Here is a 15,531-nt window from a genome sequence, read left to right on the forward strand (position 1 = left end):
AAAGTCGACGTGTTGCGGTTCAGTTGGACGAGACCGAGGAATACGGGTGTCGCTCACCGGGCAACAGGCTGCAAGTGGCGGTTGACATTTTGGTTGGGTTCGGCACAAGGATCACATGCCAGCCGGCGATCAACAACTTTCTTAAGGTAAAAGACACTGTTGACATTTGTGTAACACTATCACACAGCCAGCAGTTAAAACTCTTGGCGTTTCACTGCGGTTCCTGTTGGGGGGGTCCGTCACGTTTGAAATTACGTCTTCAACAATTTTCCCCAAACGAGGGACACTGAACAGGTTTAGTTAATTTAACTGAACTTTCTGTGTTCAGATAAACAACATACACAGGACTCTGTATGTGTACTTACACGAATGGGCCACCAGAGGGCGACACAGTAAAGGCCACGAGGAGTTCACAGGCGTCAGATTATGAAGTGATACGAACTGACATGCAGTGGTAGTATTATTTATTGATCAGGATACTTATTATGCATCACTGGGTAGATTGTAAATTAAAAAAAAAAGAAATAATACTGGTATTAAGGAGCACATTTTTGCAAAGTACTCAATTTAAAAGTTGTGTTTCTTGCCTCTATGGATTTTTGCCTCTCTATGAAGTTTTTGTTGTTGTTGAAGTTTTTGGTTTTGATTTTAAATTTCTATGTATTTCTTGTATTTATATAAGCATGTTTTCTGTGGAGGGGCAATAAAGTGAAATGATATTATTTTTATTATAAAAAACACTGGTGTTATGTTTTAGGAAGGGAATCTTTTTAATGGCTGATTTTATTTGTACAGGAGACAAAGTTCTTCTTTATGTGGCCTGGGCACTTGTATGTGCATGAAACAATAACATAACATATATTAGCTAATTATTAGGGATACGATTAAATATAACCTCATATTATCATAAAACCAAAGAAAAGTAATATTTTTAAATTGTATAATTTTTTAATATCCCCTAATAAAACTGGTTCTGTCTCCCTTTTAAAACAGAATCACACTCTTCATTCTCTTAAAATGCAAATATCAAACATAATCAATAGTCACAAAGGCATGTATTTCATTATTGTGTGTTTATTTAGTCAACATTTTTTGGCTGAAACAGTTTGGGCCTGATTTAGAGGGAGGTTTTCAAAGCCGTTTCCCTTCACATTCACGGACTAACATCTTTTCCTGTAAAATAAATTAAAAACATTTTGTTACAAATAGTATTAACAGGTAATGCAGATAACCATAGCACAACCACAACACACGCTCATAAAAGTTTCTTGAGTTACCCCGAACCCTGCTGTGGAAAAGATGTAATTCTGCCTCCATAAATGTGGTATGAATGAATGGGATTGACTGGGCATTTATTTTCACATGTTGATGACGTGTCAAGATCAACTGCTCTGTGAGTTTAAGCAGGTAAAGTGACAGTTTTTGAAACTCAGGATTAAATAACCATAGTGTGGAATTTGATATGTTTCAGCCCTTACAACTAAAACAACTACATTTCAGAATTGCATTACAATTACATTTCAGTTCCCTGTGTTTTTGGTCAAAGTAATGTTGTTGCACGCAGTGATTCTTTGGGAAACTCACAATACTTTTACCACTAACACATTAGTATTAATGCACTACCTTTACATTTTCAGAAATTACTTTAAAGTTTCTGGCCTGGTGAAAATTGTGTTGTGTTACACACACAAAAATATATTGTTCCTTGTTTTATTGGCTCCTGTGTGAAGAGCATGAAAGTAAAGTACAAAATGGCATAGATGAGGCTGAGTGCTTGGGTGAAAATATTCTCATTTTTAATATAAATCAACCTAAAGATAAGAATATTGTAATATAATACAATACAAAGTATGTTGTATCCAGGTTAGAATCACCTGTTGACAGCATTAAACTCTGACTAACAAGCAGCTGATATGAAAATTATTCCCACATCAAACCCGTGGCAAAACAACCTCAATCCATTACACATAATGGTGAGAATATTTGAACTCCTGCTAATATCAGACCAGGTGTGTGGCAGTGTCTGAACAAAACTCTAATGACAGGTAAGGGCTTGTATGACTTTTAAAAAGTTAGATGAAAGTTAAATAGTAACTTAAGTTTGACCTTTCGTATCCTTGGAGATTTCGTTGCCTGTTGTCACTGGCAAAATGTTCAAATTAGGCTCTAACATTTTTAGGGCCACGTCCTCTGGAATAACTGAAAGATTGGAATAGGTGCTGTCAGTAGCAAATCCACAAAGTGTTTGGTTAGTGCTAATCAAATATGTAAGACATTCTCACAGGTACACACACAGGAATACCTTCTCGGTCCCCAGGGGGACCAGTTGGCGTCGCTTTAAGCCCGACAACGAGAGCAAAGAGCAGGAACACAATCTGAGCTTTCATTTTCTACAAGAGAGCACTCAGGCTTAGTGCAATACTCTGCCTTTTGTTTTATGATAAAAATTAATGATCCTTTTTAATTGTCAGTAAAAGCTGAAAAGAGATTTTAAATAACTCACCTCTGCTATTAAAGTCAGCAGCAGTAGTCTGTAAGCGGGTCGTTTAACAGTGAAGTTACTGTTTATGGTGTCTCTGTTGTGACTCTGACTTATATACCAGACTGACAGGCTTTATGCTGGGTGTGGCTGTTTGTCTAAAGCATCTCAACAATCTGCCCAGTTCAGTTTTAGGGAAAATCGGTTCCAAAAATAAATCACTCACTAGTTGTATTCAAAAGCACAGAGCCTGGAAAACAACTCTTAACTGCTCTTAAAATTTTGAAATTCAACATCTATCTTGGCTTCCATCAGGCAAGCTTGTTCTAATGAGCCTTAAGGTAAACAAGCGTACAGATTCATCCACAGCCTTCTTCAAGAAATTCCAAAGTTTTGCTGGAAGGTCAATGGGAAGGTCTCAGATTTAAGCTATCTCTATGGGAGTTCTATTTTTCAGACACAAATAAAGCAAACACCAAGGTTTTATCGAGCTGTTGATGTTCTAATACATGTTTAGAAAAAAACTTAGTAAGAGTTTACTTGTTTAGAAGGTTCCTGTTTTTGCACCTGTTTTTAAATAGTTTTTTAATATAATTATCTTTATTTAATTTCATACTTTCCACCATGAGGTTTTGCTTACAATCTCTTACCAACAAATATATATAGTAATACAATGTACATACATATCTTGTGTCTTATGTCTTATGTCTTGTGTATGTGAATGTATTAATGTTTTTAATGTTACCCTGACGTCATCCTAGGATAGTACTATCTTTGCACTTGTGTTTTTTGGTGACAAATAATCTGACTAATGCAATATGCTTGTAGAGTAAGATTTTTGCATGATACTGAAAAAGAGAGGAGCTTTGCACACAGCACAGTGAGTCAATAGGTGCTGGAAACTGCACGAGAAACATCAGTTTTGCTGTAGTAACTGCACACTCAGCCCTTACATTACAGGATGATCAATGATCCATAATTATCAAAGGCAAAAACACGTTTTGCTCAGCTTTTCATCAGGCCTGTAAGTTACATGTGGCTACAGTATAGTAGCCTACATTCATTTGAATGTATTCAATGACTGTTCATTTCTCCTGTGCAGTAGTTCAACCAGGGTACAAAAACAAGTTCACAAACAAGAATCAGACTTCACTTTATGGCTCTAATATCAATCTGGCTAGTTGTATTAATGCACCCCCATATGTTTTAGATATTTTACCTCCATAAGTAAATATAATAATGTGAAACAAATCCTGCACACTGATTGTACTGTACAACTTAAATTGTTCTGTAACCCTGACATGAGACTTGTTTTACCTCTGCACCAAAAACAGTGCAGCTATCTGAAGGCTTATGAGGCCTTTCAGCTTGTCTATGTTGTTTCAAGAACACATGTGAGCAAGAAAAATCTTGGTTAAGCTCAACTGGACATACAGCACAGTACTCTGGGTTGAGAATTTAGATTGTGTGGTGAAATATAACTGGACAAGGGGTTATGGACTGCAACTTCAGCTTCCTAGCCATTACATATGTGTGATATTAACAGTTATTCCCACTTGCTCCTGTGGACCCTGAGCATGAAAAAGAAATCAAAAAACAAAAAGACAACAATATGTTGAAGCAGGTCTCAAAAGTTTAAATTGTACATTAACGTGGGGGCAAACGATTATATCGCAATCCACATAAAAGAGAGTCCCGTTACTCATTTTTGGGGAAAGAAAAAAGTAAAAAGAAATGACTCATTTCAAAACAGAAAATTGTGTGTTAAAAGAACTCTTTTGAATGTGACACTGACACCGTACTTTAATTGGCATTTTGTCTTCCCCAGTGTGTGTGTGTGTGTTGTACATAGTTGAACGTGTGCGCTTGTGTGTGTGTGTGTGTGTGTGTGTGTGTGTGTGTGTGTGTCAAAACCAGCCCCTCAGATTCATATAAGAGTACAGATTTATTTATTCTTCTCTACAGAAGAAAATATTTAACAAAATCTCTAATACAGAACATAAAGAAACATTTTTGACCGCAGTTCCTAATATATACATGAAGTCTGTTGTCTTGACAGACGAAGAAAGAAAGAGAGAGGAGAGATGGGAAGTGATACACATGTAAGACATTTACTTACCATTTACTTACAGAGATCGCATCCACAAAATAGTGCTGAATAAAAGTAATGATATGCAAACAAATGTGTTAGACTTGAGCGACCTGAAAAATACTTCTCTCTAGTTTGACTAGGAAATTATCACACTCGTTCTCAGTAAGTATTTTTCATTGACAAATACTATAATACTGACAACCCTGATGAACATTTTACTTTTCCTCTAATCTAATAAAGCATTAAAATACTCCTCACCTTACACAAACATGGCAAAGTAGACCCAGGTGATCTTACTATCTTATTCAGTGTCCAGGATCACACTCTCAAACTGAGTGATTTTTTTGTGTGGCTTATTAATGAACAGGTCAGTAAAAAAGCTGAATGTCATATTGTAGTTCTGCATCACCCTCTGGTGGGTGATGGTTAAACTGAGTTTGTGTTTACTGTGTAAACCTCTGCATTTGTGATGGGCTGGTGGGATGATCTTTCTTGTGATGTATATTTTCAACATATATAGACGGGAATTTGTGTACATACGTATAACATTAATTCATATGATTTTATAATGAATACTGGCTAAACGGAGAGCAATGTGGGAGGGTTGAAAATCATCATCAGGAGCAGGTTTTAAAGTAAAATGAAAGCTTGATACTGCAACAATCCCCTCTGTCATTTTTTTGAATAACTCTACTCTTACATGTTTTAGATATCATCATCTTCTAGATACTTTGACTTTCACAACAATTTTCTAAAAGTCTGTCATATTTTCCAAATTCCAAAAAGCTAATTCTGTGGGTTTGTTGTCTGTTTCTTCTTATGGCAATGTGTTTTTGCAGGACTGAATATGCCAAACCTACAATGTGTTATGTATATACTGTATTAATGCACTCTGAATATATTAGGCCTGTTGTCATACAGTCTGTCTGCACTACATATGAGGTCCTTTTAATGTATTTTGCGTCTCGTGTAAATTGATAACATCAGTTACGCTAACACATTAAATTCACCAGATGAATTCTACTTGGCTGATAAAACTACTATTCTAATTACAACACTGACAGAATTATCATTAAATCACTAATTGGCCTAGGGCTAAATAAAATATTTCTTTAGTAGCAGATAAATTGCAGTTTGTTTTGAACTGATTTAATTTAAAGTAAATGGCTCTGCACATTAAAAAAGCATTTTTTAAAGATTTCCTGAACTTTGCAGGGAGAAAAGGAGGGGGGAGAGAGAGAGAAACAGACAAAGAAAAGAGGTAAACATGGATGGAGGAGAAGCATGGCATCGCGCAAAAAGTAAAAACAGAGAATCAGATTGTCGGTGGTTAAAGAGTGACTCTACAGATGGTTGATCCATCACAATATAAGTTGTTAAGATTTGTGTTGAAATTCACTTACTCATGACTCTGAATGGTCAGCAGTTAAAAGCAGTTAAATGCTGGAATACTAAACTAAGGATGTGAATTGCGCAGTTAACTCGTCTATAGCTGCCAAACTGAACCAAATGACAACATGAAGCTGATCACTGGAACAACAGCTTGAAACAGACATGTTTCATTTTTTCCCTCAATAAAATCTATCACAATTTATTTAACAGAGATTCAGTTAATGAGAAGATCTCCCATACAACACCAGTAAACTAATACTTCATGACATAACCAAACATATAACAGTACAAAGCACTAGGTTAGTTGCATTGAGATTATTATATTATGGCTACAATGTTCAAGCTAACAGTCTGAGGGCTATTAGGCACATCTTTTGATACAAAAACAATGTGACACAAGGACAACTTTCTAAATTAAGGAACAAGTTACAAAATAACAATCTGGACATATTATTCTAAAATTATAAATAACATTTGCATTGTTATCAAAGCTCAGCCTTAAATGACTACCTGCTTCAATAACTGGGGATAAATGGTGATGTCCACGGGTCTCCAGGATAACCCAGGTTTTCCCTCCACACACAACTAATATTCAAACACTGCTCCTTTGCTTCTGTCTTTGTCACAATATGGTAAATTATATGGAATACAGAGAGCTTTGAGGTGATGTAACAGGGACTCTGGTGGCCATAGTGGAGGTATTCTGCTCTTGGGCACCAACAGCAGTGAATAGCTGGTTTAATGCTGCCTGGATTATGCTTTTTCCAATGTGTGAGACTCACTTATGCACTGCAAAAAATTCAACTCAACTATGGTTAAGCTATAGTTAAGGAAAGCAACTGAAACCTCTTGATTAAGGTCAGGAAGAGTTTGTGGTTATGATTTATTAAAATTTCCATTGTTGACTGAGACGGAAATGGAAGCTGTGATGCCAGGGCGGAAGACAAACACTCCAATGCCCATCAATCACACCTCTACACTTGTAATTTGTGCTGCAATGTGTTACCTTTGTGCTACTCCCTGTATTGACTTTTGAATGTACTCACTGTTTTGCAAATTTGCTCCATCTTTGTGTTTCTGAGAATCAGAATCACTTTCCCCCCTAAAATTCTTAATATAGTTTACATTTGGCCAACCTAAACACAGACATTCAGAATTTCTGCTCTGTTTTTGATTAGGAAATGATACATTAGTAGTGACACATCCGATACATTTTTGTTTGGATGTCAACTTGTTTACAATAGAGCTGAAACAATTTGTCGATTAATCAATTAGTATTTTCTAATTGATTCATCATTCAAGTCATTTTTCAAATCCTCAATTATGAGGACAAAAACCAGCAATTTGAAGACATCACCTTGGGCTTTAAGACATTGTGATGGGAATTTTTCACTATTTTCTGACATTTGATAGACCAAACGATGAATCAGTTAATCAAGAAAACAATCGGACGGTTAATCAATATTGAAAATATAACAGTATACATTATCATACTTAATCAGGTACAGGCTAAAGTGAGTAGTGGTCACAAGTAACAGTTTCTTTCCTTAATTAGCAATCTGATGAATTACGTAATTTAGCTAACACAATCCAGTCGTTGCTTATGCAGGTTAACTGAGAAGATGTTTGGAAAGCTATAGCCTTTAGTGCAATAAGGAAAAAACCTCCATGATGGGTCAAGACAAGTTAATTATTTCATGAGAGTGAAACAGAGAGAAAAAGACAAAGATAGAAGCATCCATTTCGACAGTGAACTGCGTGTTAAGGTCTACAGTTTAATGTGTAACTTCTTTGTTTGCATCAACCCAACCTCATGAGCAGGAGGGCTCCGAGCTACATTTTGCTGCTTGGGTCCAGTTACAGAATTGATATTAAAATGAAAGCCCTTGATAGAAAGATTTATGACAATTTGTACAATGCTGGACAAGTTGAAACCCCCTCTCTGGTGATGACAGAAGTATGCTGAAAATATTTAACAATGACTTCCATAACATCATCATAGTGCCTTGCTCAAAGGCATAACAGACATAACTGGAAAGGGAAGAGTGTTGATATTTCACTCTTCAGGTCATTTCCTAATTAGTTTATGGTCGCAACCATTTCACCACAAAGTCATTCTTCTAACCACTAGGATACTACTACCACACTGGATGCTCCAGAACATCACACTGCTCTAAATGTTTACACACTATAGAGACTGAAAATCAGCAGCGTTCTGGTAGCTGAGGCTATCGTGCACAACACAAGTGGTAAGTATACTTTGATCTAAAACATCATTTAAGTAGACTGATAGGTGAGGGTCATACCAAAAGTAATTGGGGGGGTGTACTCTACCACATTGATATTGTTTACACTCAGACAAAGTCAGCTTGATGTCATGGACACGATGAATAGATGTTGTAGATGTCTAAACTCCAAACGTGACACATGACTCTTGCATCGCCCCTCATTCAAGAAAGAGAGATTAACAGTCAAAACATGGCAAAAACTGAACCAAACCAAGGTTGTTATTACCAGATGGAGGAGAGTCTTTGTCCAAGGGAGCATCATTGGGACGACAAACCATTTTATGAGAGAAGCTGTCATTCCAGAAACTTTACAGTACAACGCAATTAGTGAGTTTTTATTTTGTCCAGAAACAAACTGTAGTTAAATTGTTGAAAACTGGAGTACTGGCCGCATTTCAGTCAGTTATTAGGTGTTAGCAACTGCGTGGAAGATGTGTACTTCTCATTAGTGTCCATTGTTTGGTGTCACAGCTGCTCCTAACAGCCACTTTGTGCCCCACATCACAAGTGTTTGTTTAATTCAAATGGGAACAACCAACAGCGCAGGTGAAAGAAACAAATTAATTGTCCTGCAAGATCTGGTTCGCCCCTGGTTGCTGGGAGTTGCCATCATCCCCCCTCTCTGATTGGTGTTTATAAAGGTCACATGGCATGAGAGGGAGGGGCTGTCCCTGCTCTGCCAACACTGACTCATAAGGCGGCGCTGCTTCCAGCGGGAAGGAGATGGATGCGATGTGTTGATGCTCCTGCTCCTGTAGTCCCAGCTGGTAGTGGGAGGGGGAGAACCAGGCAGCACTGGCCGAGGTCTCTCCACAGTATGAAGAAGGATCCATACTGGTGTAGTTAGGCTGCTCCTCCTGCTCTGGCCCTCTCTGATAAGGGTCCAATAGGGAGTAAGGAGGCGGGTCATCTGTAGGTATGTAGATTTGAGTCGAACCTGGGCCAACACACTCATCGTAACTGTGGAGATGAAAACAAAAATTAACCAGTTAATTCTGTGGTGGTGAAGATGGAAGTAAGTACCAGAAGTAATTTGTTTCATGACAATTTCTTTCTGGCTTGGATGTTAGCACCATTTTATGTCGCAAGAACATCAGCTAGCAAGCTATATAGCAGCAAACTGGGAGGAGTTTTTGTTTTTCCGGGCACCTGGGGTTGTGGAAGTGACAGTCCCGTTAATTTTCTTCTTATAGCTGTGGAGCTTCTTCTCCATAGCAACAATGGCTGAGGCTCATGGATGTCAAAGTATCAAATGGCACTTTATATATCTGATAAAACTAATGACCACAGCATCATTTTTTAGTATCAAAATTATCCAGAAAATACCAGACCAAGACTCCTGTGTTTTCATTTTGAGGAACATTGAGAAGACTGATTAATAGAAAACTTAAAAATGGGAATTTACAGTGTACTTCTGTAACCAGCAGCTCATCCCAGTTCACAGCTCTAGTTTTTTGAATATAATCCCATTGCCCCAGCTCAGACAGTGTACAATTGTGTGCATACTACGTCACAGCTAACTCTATGATACATTATGTGCTGAGAGCTGTCCAATTTCGTCTGTCTCTTCACTCTGACAGGGACGCAACAAGGAAGATAAATAACTTTCAGAGAAAAATTTGATGTAACAACAACATAGGAAAAAATTGCTAATGACTTAAAAACTCGCCCGCTTTCAAACATCCAAATTTGTGATATATTGGACCCCATAAGCACACACAAACAAAATCTACTGTGTTAGTAGCCCACACAAATGCAGCGCTGCTCATACTGTATTACACTCTGCAACTCGAAAGCATTCATCAGTGCAACAATGTTATCATTCATAAGTGTGTTCAGAGAATATCCCCTCCAACAAAGTTCATAAAACATGTCATCTTTGGCTTTTCCTGCCTGTGTGTTTAAATACTCCCCTCAGGAGATTTATCTTTTCGTGTTTTAGAGGTCAGAGGTTCGGGCTCAGTTACAGAACATCTTGCCAGGAGCAGGTGAGAAGTCAATCTCTTGCTCAAGGACACCTCAGAAGGCCGAACAAGGTCTTTGGTTTGGAAAACTGGTTTCCCTGTTTACTACAGTACACTGCACTGCTGTGCTTGCTGAAAATGCAATTCAGTGAAATAGCAAACTTGATGACATAACAAAACTAATTGTGATAAATATACTTTCTGCACATACACAGGCAGGCTTAAGAATCAAACTTGTCATGCAGAAAATCTCCTCCTAAAATACATGTAAATGGGACTGTGCGCAGTGTTCCTGAGAGTTCAATGCACTGCAACTTAAGAAAACACATGCAAATAGACAAAATACAAACAAATGAAGAAAACATTGTCACCAATTCAACAACACATGCACAGCATTTAGAAAAACAATGCTGCAAAAAAATAAAACAGGCAGATTGAGAAACACATTTGCCAATTTGACAACACAAATGCAGCTTGACAATACGTGCTGCAAATACCGACAACACACTGAAATTGACTGGATGATGGTAGACGTGTAATGCATGATCTGGGGTGTTTTTTTAGGGGATTGTACCACCAAAAATTATCTTTTCAAATGCACGCTGCAACATTGACACAATTGAAAATGCTGGCCTGGCTTTGCAGTATTGATGGGGATGCTGACTTATGACTGGGGGACAATTTTCCATTGTTGTTGTTGTTACTTGCTCTGAACTCATAAATGGTAGTTAACCACTTGGTGGACACGGGGTGAAGCTGCTAGTTTATAACTAGTCAAGAGTGACCATAAGACCCTTGAAGTTATAATTCATTATAAGTCACATCTATAATGTTTTATGACTGTTGATGTAGTGCATCAGAAAGCATTATGTGCGTTTATGAGTGTAGTCATAAAGCATTATGAATGCATTATAATTCACTATGAATGCCCCCATAACACACTAGTGGTCTTCATAGAAAGTGTTACCGTTGTTTGTATCATGGAAACTACACATTAAGTTTGACATGCTCAGTAAAATTTATGTTAAAATGCTACATGTTTCACCATCAATATGATTCTAACCAAGCAAGAATTGATAAAGGTAGCAGCCGCCTTCTGATGAGCCTCCAGAGCCATTCTCCCGCTGTTTTGGCAGAGTCCCAAAACGCTTCCCTGATGAACTCCTCCAGCAGCCCCAGAGATCAGGTTTCTACCAACCTCTTCCCCCAGCGAGAGAGACAAGAGAAAGAATGGAACATATAGCCTAAAATAGAATAAAACTAAATAGAAAACAGAATTATAAAATCAGTGTGTGTGTGTGTGTGTGTGTAGCTAATGGTACGTGATGATGGGGGCACAGGAAGCAGTAAATCAGTATAACTCAATCAGCACAGTGGTTAACTATATCAGCCTGCTACCACATTGCTGCAAGTGCATGTGTTGCCCTCTTTCTTTCTTTCTTTTTATCTCTGTGCACTTTCTCTGTCTCCTTCACTACCCTCTGTGAGTATGTGTCTGTATGTGTATGTGCCCACTTGCCAGCTATTTTGAAGCAGTGTTAGAGACTTTGAATGTGTGCCTGTGGTTTCCTGTTCAATGTGTGTGTTTGCTTGTAAGAGAAAGGGAGCTATTTTAGCCTTGACTTTCACTCAGAAAGACCTAATGTCCAGTGCACCCACTGCTCATCACCACACACTCACACACACACACACATACAGTACTGTTAAAGGAGACGGAAATTGTGCTGGAAATGAGACCCTGTCTGTGTGTCCAGTGATCAAAAAACTTTTTAAAAAAGTCCTCACTATAAAGCAGTGTGTGTCCTTTGGCATTTTAATTAGTTAATCAATGGTTGGCTGTTTATCTAAACACACTAGACAGAACAAACATTTCTTAATAAAAACCTCGGCACCTGGTTCAGAGAACTGGCAACCTTTATTCCCAGTGTGAACAAACCAACAGGGATAAGAAGGCACAAAGGTACTGCTAAATGCGATGAACTTTAATGTGACCCACTTGGAGATTTAGTTACTTCAACAGCTTCTTTTAGGAAGTGTCAACACCTGGTTTTAAATTCAGTATTTCTACATTGTTACATTTGCTAACAGTATCATTACTGTGTTGTCATTTAATCATTTAAATTCAAACTGTAGTGGTCTTTTTGTGTAAGACATTTATTTTTAGAAATGATAGTAGCAGTCTTTTTCTTAACACATATCCATCTGAATTTTACATAAAAACTCTCCATTACGCCCACACACATGCAAACTAAAGGATTGGGGGTAGCTACAGTTTTAAAAAAAATGTTATTCGGATTATTTTCTTTTGCTTTGGGAACATTCATGTCAATGGATGTTGAGGTGAAAATTGGAGACAGGGGAAAGTGTGTGCTGGGCAGGACGAGGGTGTTTCAGAGGTGTTGTTTCACACTGCTCCTCCCTGTGTCTTTGGTCTCTCAGGAGTTATAAGCTCCTCTGCTCCCCTGCGGCCTTCTGCTGTGTGTCTGTGTTTCTGCAAAAACGTCACACTAGATAATGAATGTGGTGTTTCACACTTCTGTGTGTTCTACTAAGGTGTGTGTGAGTGTGTTACCTAGGTGTGGCTGAGTGAAAATAATTTGTCCCCTCTGAGACACATGCTGGGAGTTACACAACTGCTTCTGTTTATCTGTCCATCTGTGTATTTGTCTGCTGCCTGTTTCTGTTTGAGATCCATGTAAATGACAAAATGTGTTAATTAGTTAGTCACTCAAGGGTATTTTCTCTTTTCTCGTACTTTAATCCATTTTTCTCTCTCTCTTCCCACTGCTTCCTTACCCTCTTCTTTTTCTTTCCTCTTTTCTTCCTTCTGTCTCAGCCCTGGACCCGCCCCTCTCCCTTGACTCTGGTTGATGAGCTGATTAAATCCAGATCTTTTTTTATACACCCAATTCTGTGGAGAATAAATATATTCAAAACACACTCTTGGATGTCTAGGAAGTTTGGCTTGACCACCAACCTTCCAACCAGGAGTAAATTTAATAGATTTATTGTTTTTTGTTGATGAAGTGGCTATACTTGTCTGCATGTTGTTTCTTGTTCATAAAGCTTTATTAACCACATTTTAAACACTAAATGCAATGACTATGTGTAGTGTCACATATGTGTTTTTCAAAAAAGGTTGTAAACTAACGTATCTGGCGAGTCGCAAAAATGCTGCTGAAGGTATCTACGTGTTCATTAACATTTAATCAACCAAACAATCTTTCCCAAACCTGAACCAAGGTGCTTTTGTTGTCTAAACCTAACCAGAGACGGAGTTTGGGTGTGAACACTGCACTCTTGTGTCAGTTTTGCACTTTGGACGCCTACCATCCACCCCATCCACCTTGCTGCGACTGTGGTAGATAAATGTAGCGCTTCATTCTCTCAAACAAACATTGCCTCTGAACATAATCCAGGCAGCGATTACGTTTTCCTGCCAACAGTCAAGGTTGGTTTATATTAACAATGACCACGATCTTTCCCCAAAATCAACTAAGTAGTTTTTGTGGCTTAACCTGAATGGACATTTGTCATGATAGAGAAGGAAGTCTAAGTCAGATACACACAGGTCATGAGAAAGGGAGGACCTCTGGCATGTGTTCATGCACTGGTTGTGACGCTCTACAGAGCTGGACACCGGACAACTCTTGCAACAGCACTGAGCATATGGTCTCTGTGTGTGAGTGTGAGCATGTGTAAAGCTGGCATGTCCCTGCTCTGTACCACTGTGAGAGGTACTTGCCTGTGGAGTAAAAGAACCATATAGATGCATTCACAGGTGTGTGTGTGTGTGTGTGTAGTATGAGGATCATGCCACAGCTGATCTGATTTGTCAGCATAAAGCAGCTCACAAGATTAAGCCCACAGACTTATTTCAAAACAAGTGTTATCAGATCACATTAGTGCAGGTTGCAGAAAACAGAAGTCACGTGTCTCCTGTTACTGTATTCCTGTACTGTAAATCTGTCTGCTCTCCATCTCTTTACATAGCATGTCTGTGTGTTGTGGGAAGATTACTTTCATCCTACAAGATGACAGGTACAACATGGTACATTTGAATTGGACAGTACAAATCAGTGTTGTTCCTGAGGTTCGATTTTTGAGCTTCTGTCATTGCTCTCCCCTTTCCTCTCACTTTCTCTCTGTCGTACACTTTCACTCTGTTACTTGTGAAGTCTTCATCCTTGCTGTCTGGTGTTATCATTTATCTCAAGCTTTCACTGTTCCCTGACTCAGTGTTAAAATTGCTGCGAGACATCTTGACCTGAGTACACTCTTCCTGTCTTTGTCTGTGACACTGACCGTTGGTGTCACACAGTTTGACACAGCAACAAGCTAATTATTCTTCTACACCTCTGTTGCCATCAATCAATGAGGCTGCTGAACAGGTATTTTATTTATAGCATCTTTTTGTACATATTTTCTCAAGAATGTAGCCTACTGTGTGTTTTTCAAACTGAAAAACAAATGTCATTACAAGCTCTATTGTAGTTTAATGCTGTAGGTGGAACAGAAGAAACACCCCTGCCTAAGCATTACCAGATGTATTTATGTATGTAAAATATATATATGTATATTGTTACGAATAACCCTTGATTAAGTAAAAGGACTTTCAGGAAAATCACTGAATCTCAGTGTTGCATTTTTATAATTACAAGTATTTAAATCATAGGTAATACAGGCAGTGTTGTCTATCAAGAAACATCTAAACAACTGAGGACAAAAAATACTTCAGATCAAATCCTATATAAATATTTACGGCCTGCAACTTAACTGTTTTGGTTCACTCTTCCCGCTCTTATCAACCTTGTTTGCAGCCGCAGCAGGCAGCTATTTTCAGCAAACAAGCTCTCATAAACCCACTGTAAGCTACCTGCTCAGCACCAAATGGCAGACAGACAAAGTTAATGACTAGCAGGTGAACACGGTGGAGCATTTAGCAGCTAAAGAGTGAGATATTTCACTCCAAAGTTGGTGGAGACAGAAACAGCTAAAAGGAGAGTAAATATTGCACTTTATCCAAACTTTAACTCCAAATGAATGCTAATATTTCTCTGTGTCTTGCGTTCACTATAACAACATAATATGTCAGTGTTGTGTTTACAGCTTGTTATGCTACCCCAAAGTGGTAAAAAAAAATTACTAATGCTGCTTTAAATGATCTTATTCGTGGATATTGACAAGAATATCACCAGACTTTAGTGGTGAAATACCACCAGCTGTCAACACACATCTTTCCAAACTTTGTGCAACAGTTTACCTGTTCTTGCCCTCCGATATTACTATGCAACACAAATCACAAAGCAGGGAGTG

General features: G+C 38.2%; 1 protein-coding gene and 1 long non-coding RNA gene across 2 annotated transcripts in view; one reads left to right on the forward strand and one right to left on the reverse strand.

The window, feature by feature from the left end:
- Positions 1-20: 20 nt before the first annotated feature.
- LOC122884465 overlaps positions 21-15,531 on the forward strand; it is a 42,555-nt gene continuing 27,044 nt past the window's right edge. The window contains exon 1 of the long non-coding RNA XR_006379887.1: positions 21-146. This is a non-coding gene — a long non-coding RNA (uncharacterized LOC122884465). The remainder of the gene's footprint in view (positions 147-15,531) is intronic.
- bean1 (brain expressed, associated with NEDD4, 1) overlaps positions 1,055-15,531 on the reverse strand; it is a 49,524-nt gene continuing 35,047 nt past the window's right edge. The window contains exons 5-8 of the mRNA XM_044214420.1: positions 2,504-9,211; positions 2,303-2,390; positions 2,107-2,199; positions 1,055-1,173 (exon numbers count right to left, since the gene is read on the reverse strand). Coding sequence (XP_044070355.1) covers positions 8,812-9,211 — 400 coding nt within the window. The 3' untranslated portion in view covers positions 1,055-1,173; positions 2,107-2,199; positions 2,303-2,390; positions 2,504-8,811. The remainder of the gene's footprint in view (positions 1,174-2,106; positions 2,200-2,302; positions 2,391-2,503; positions 9,212-15,531) is intronic.

The sequence above is a fragment of the Siniperca chuatsi genome, linkage group LG11 (genome assembly GCF_020085105.1).
Source record: "Siniperca chuatsi isolate FFG_IHB_CAS linkage group LG11, ASM2008510v1, whole genome shotgun sequence".
NCBI lineage: Eukaryota > Metazoa > Chordata > Actinopteri > Centrarchiformes > Sinipercidae > Siniperca > Siniperca chuatsi.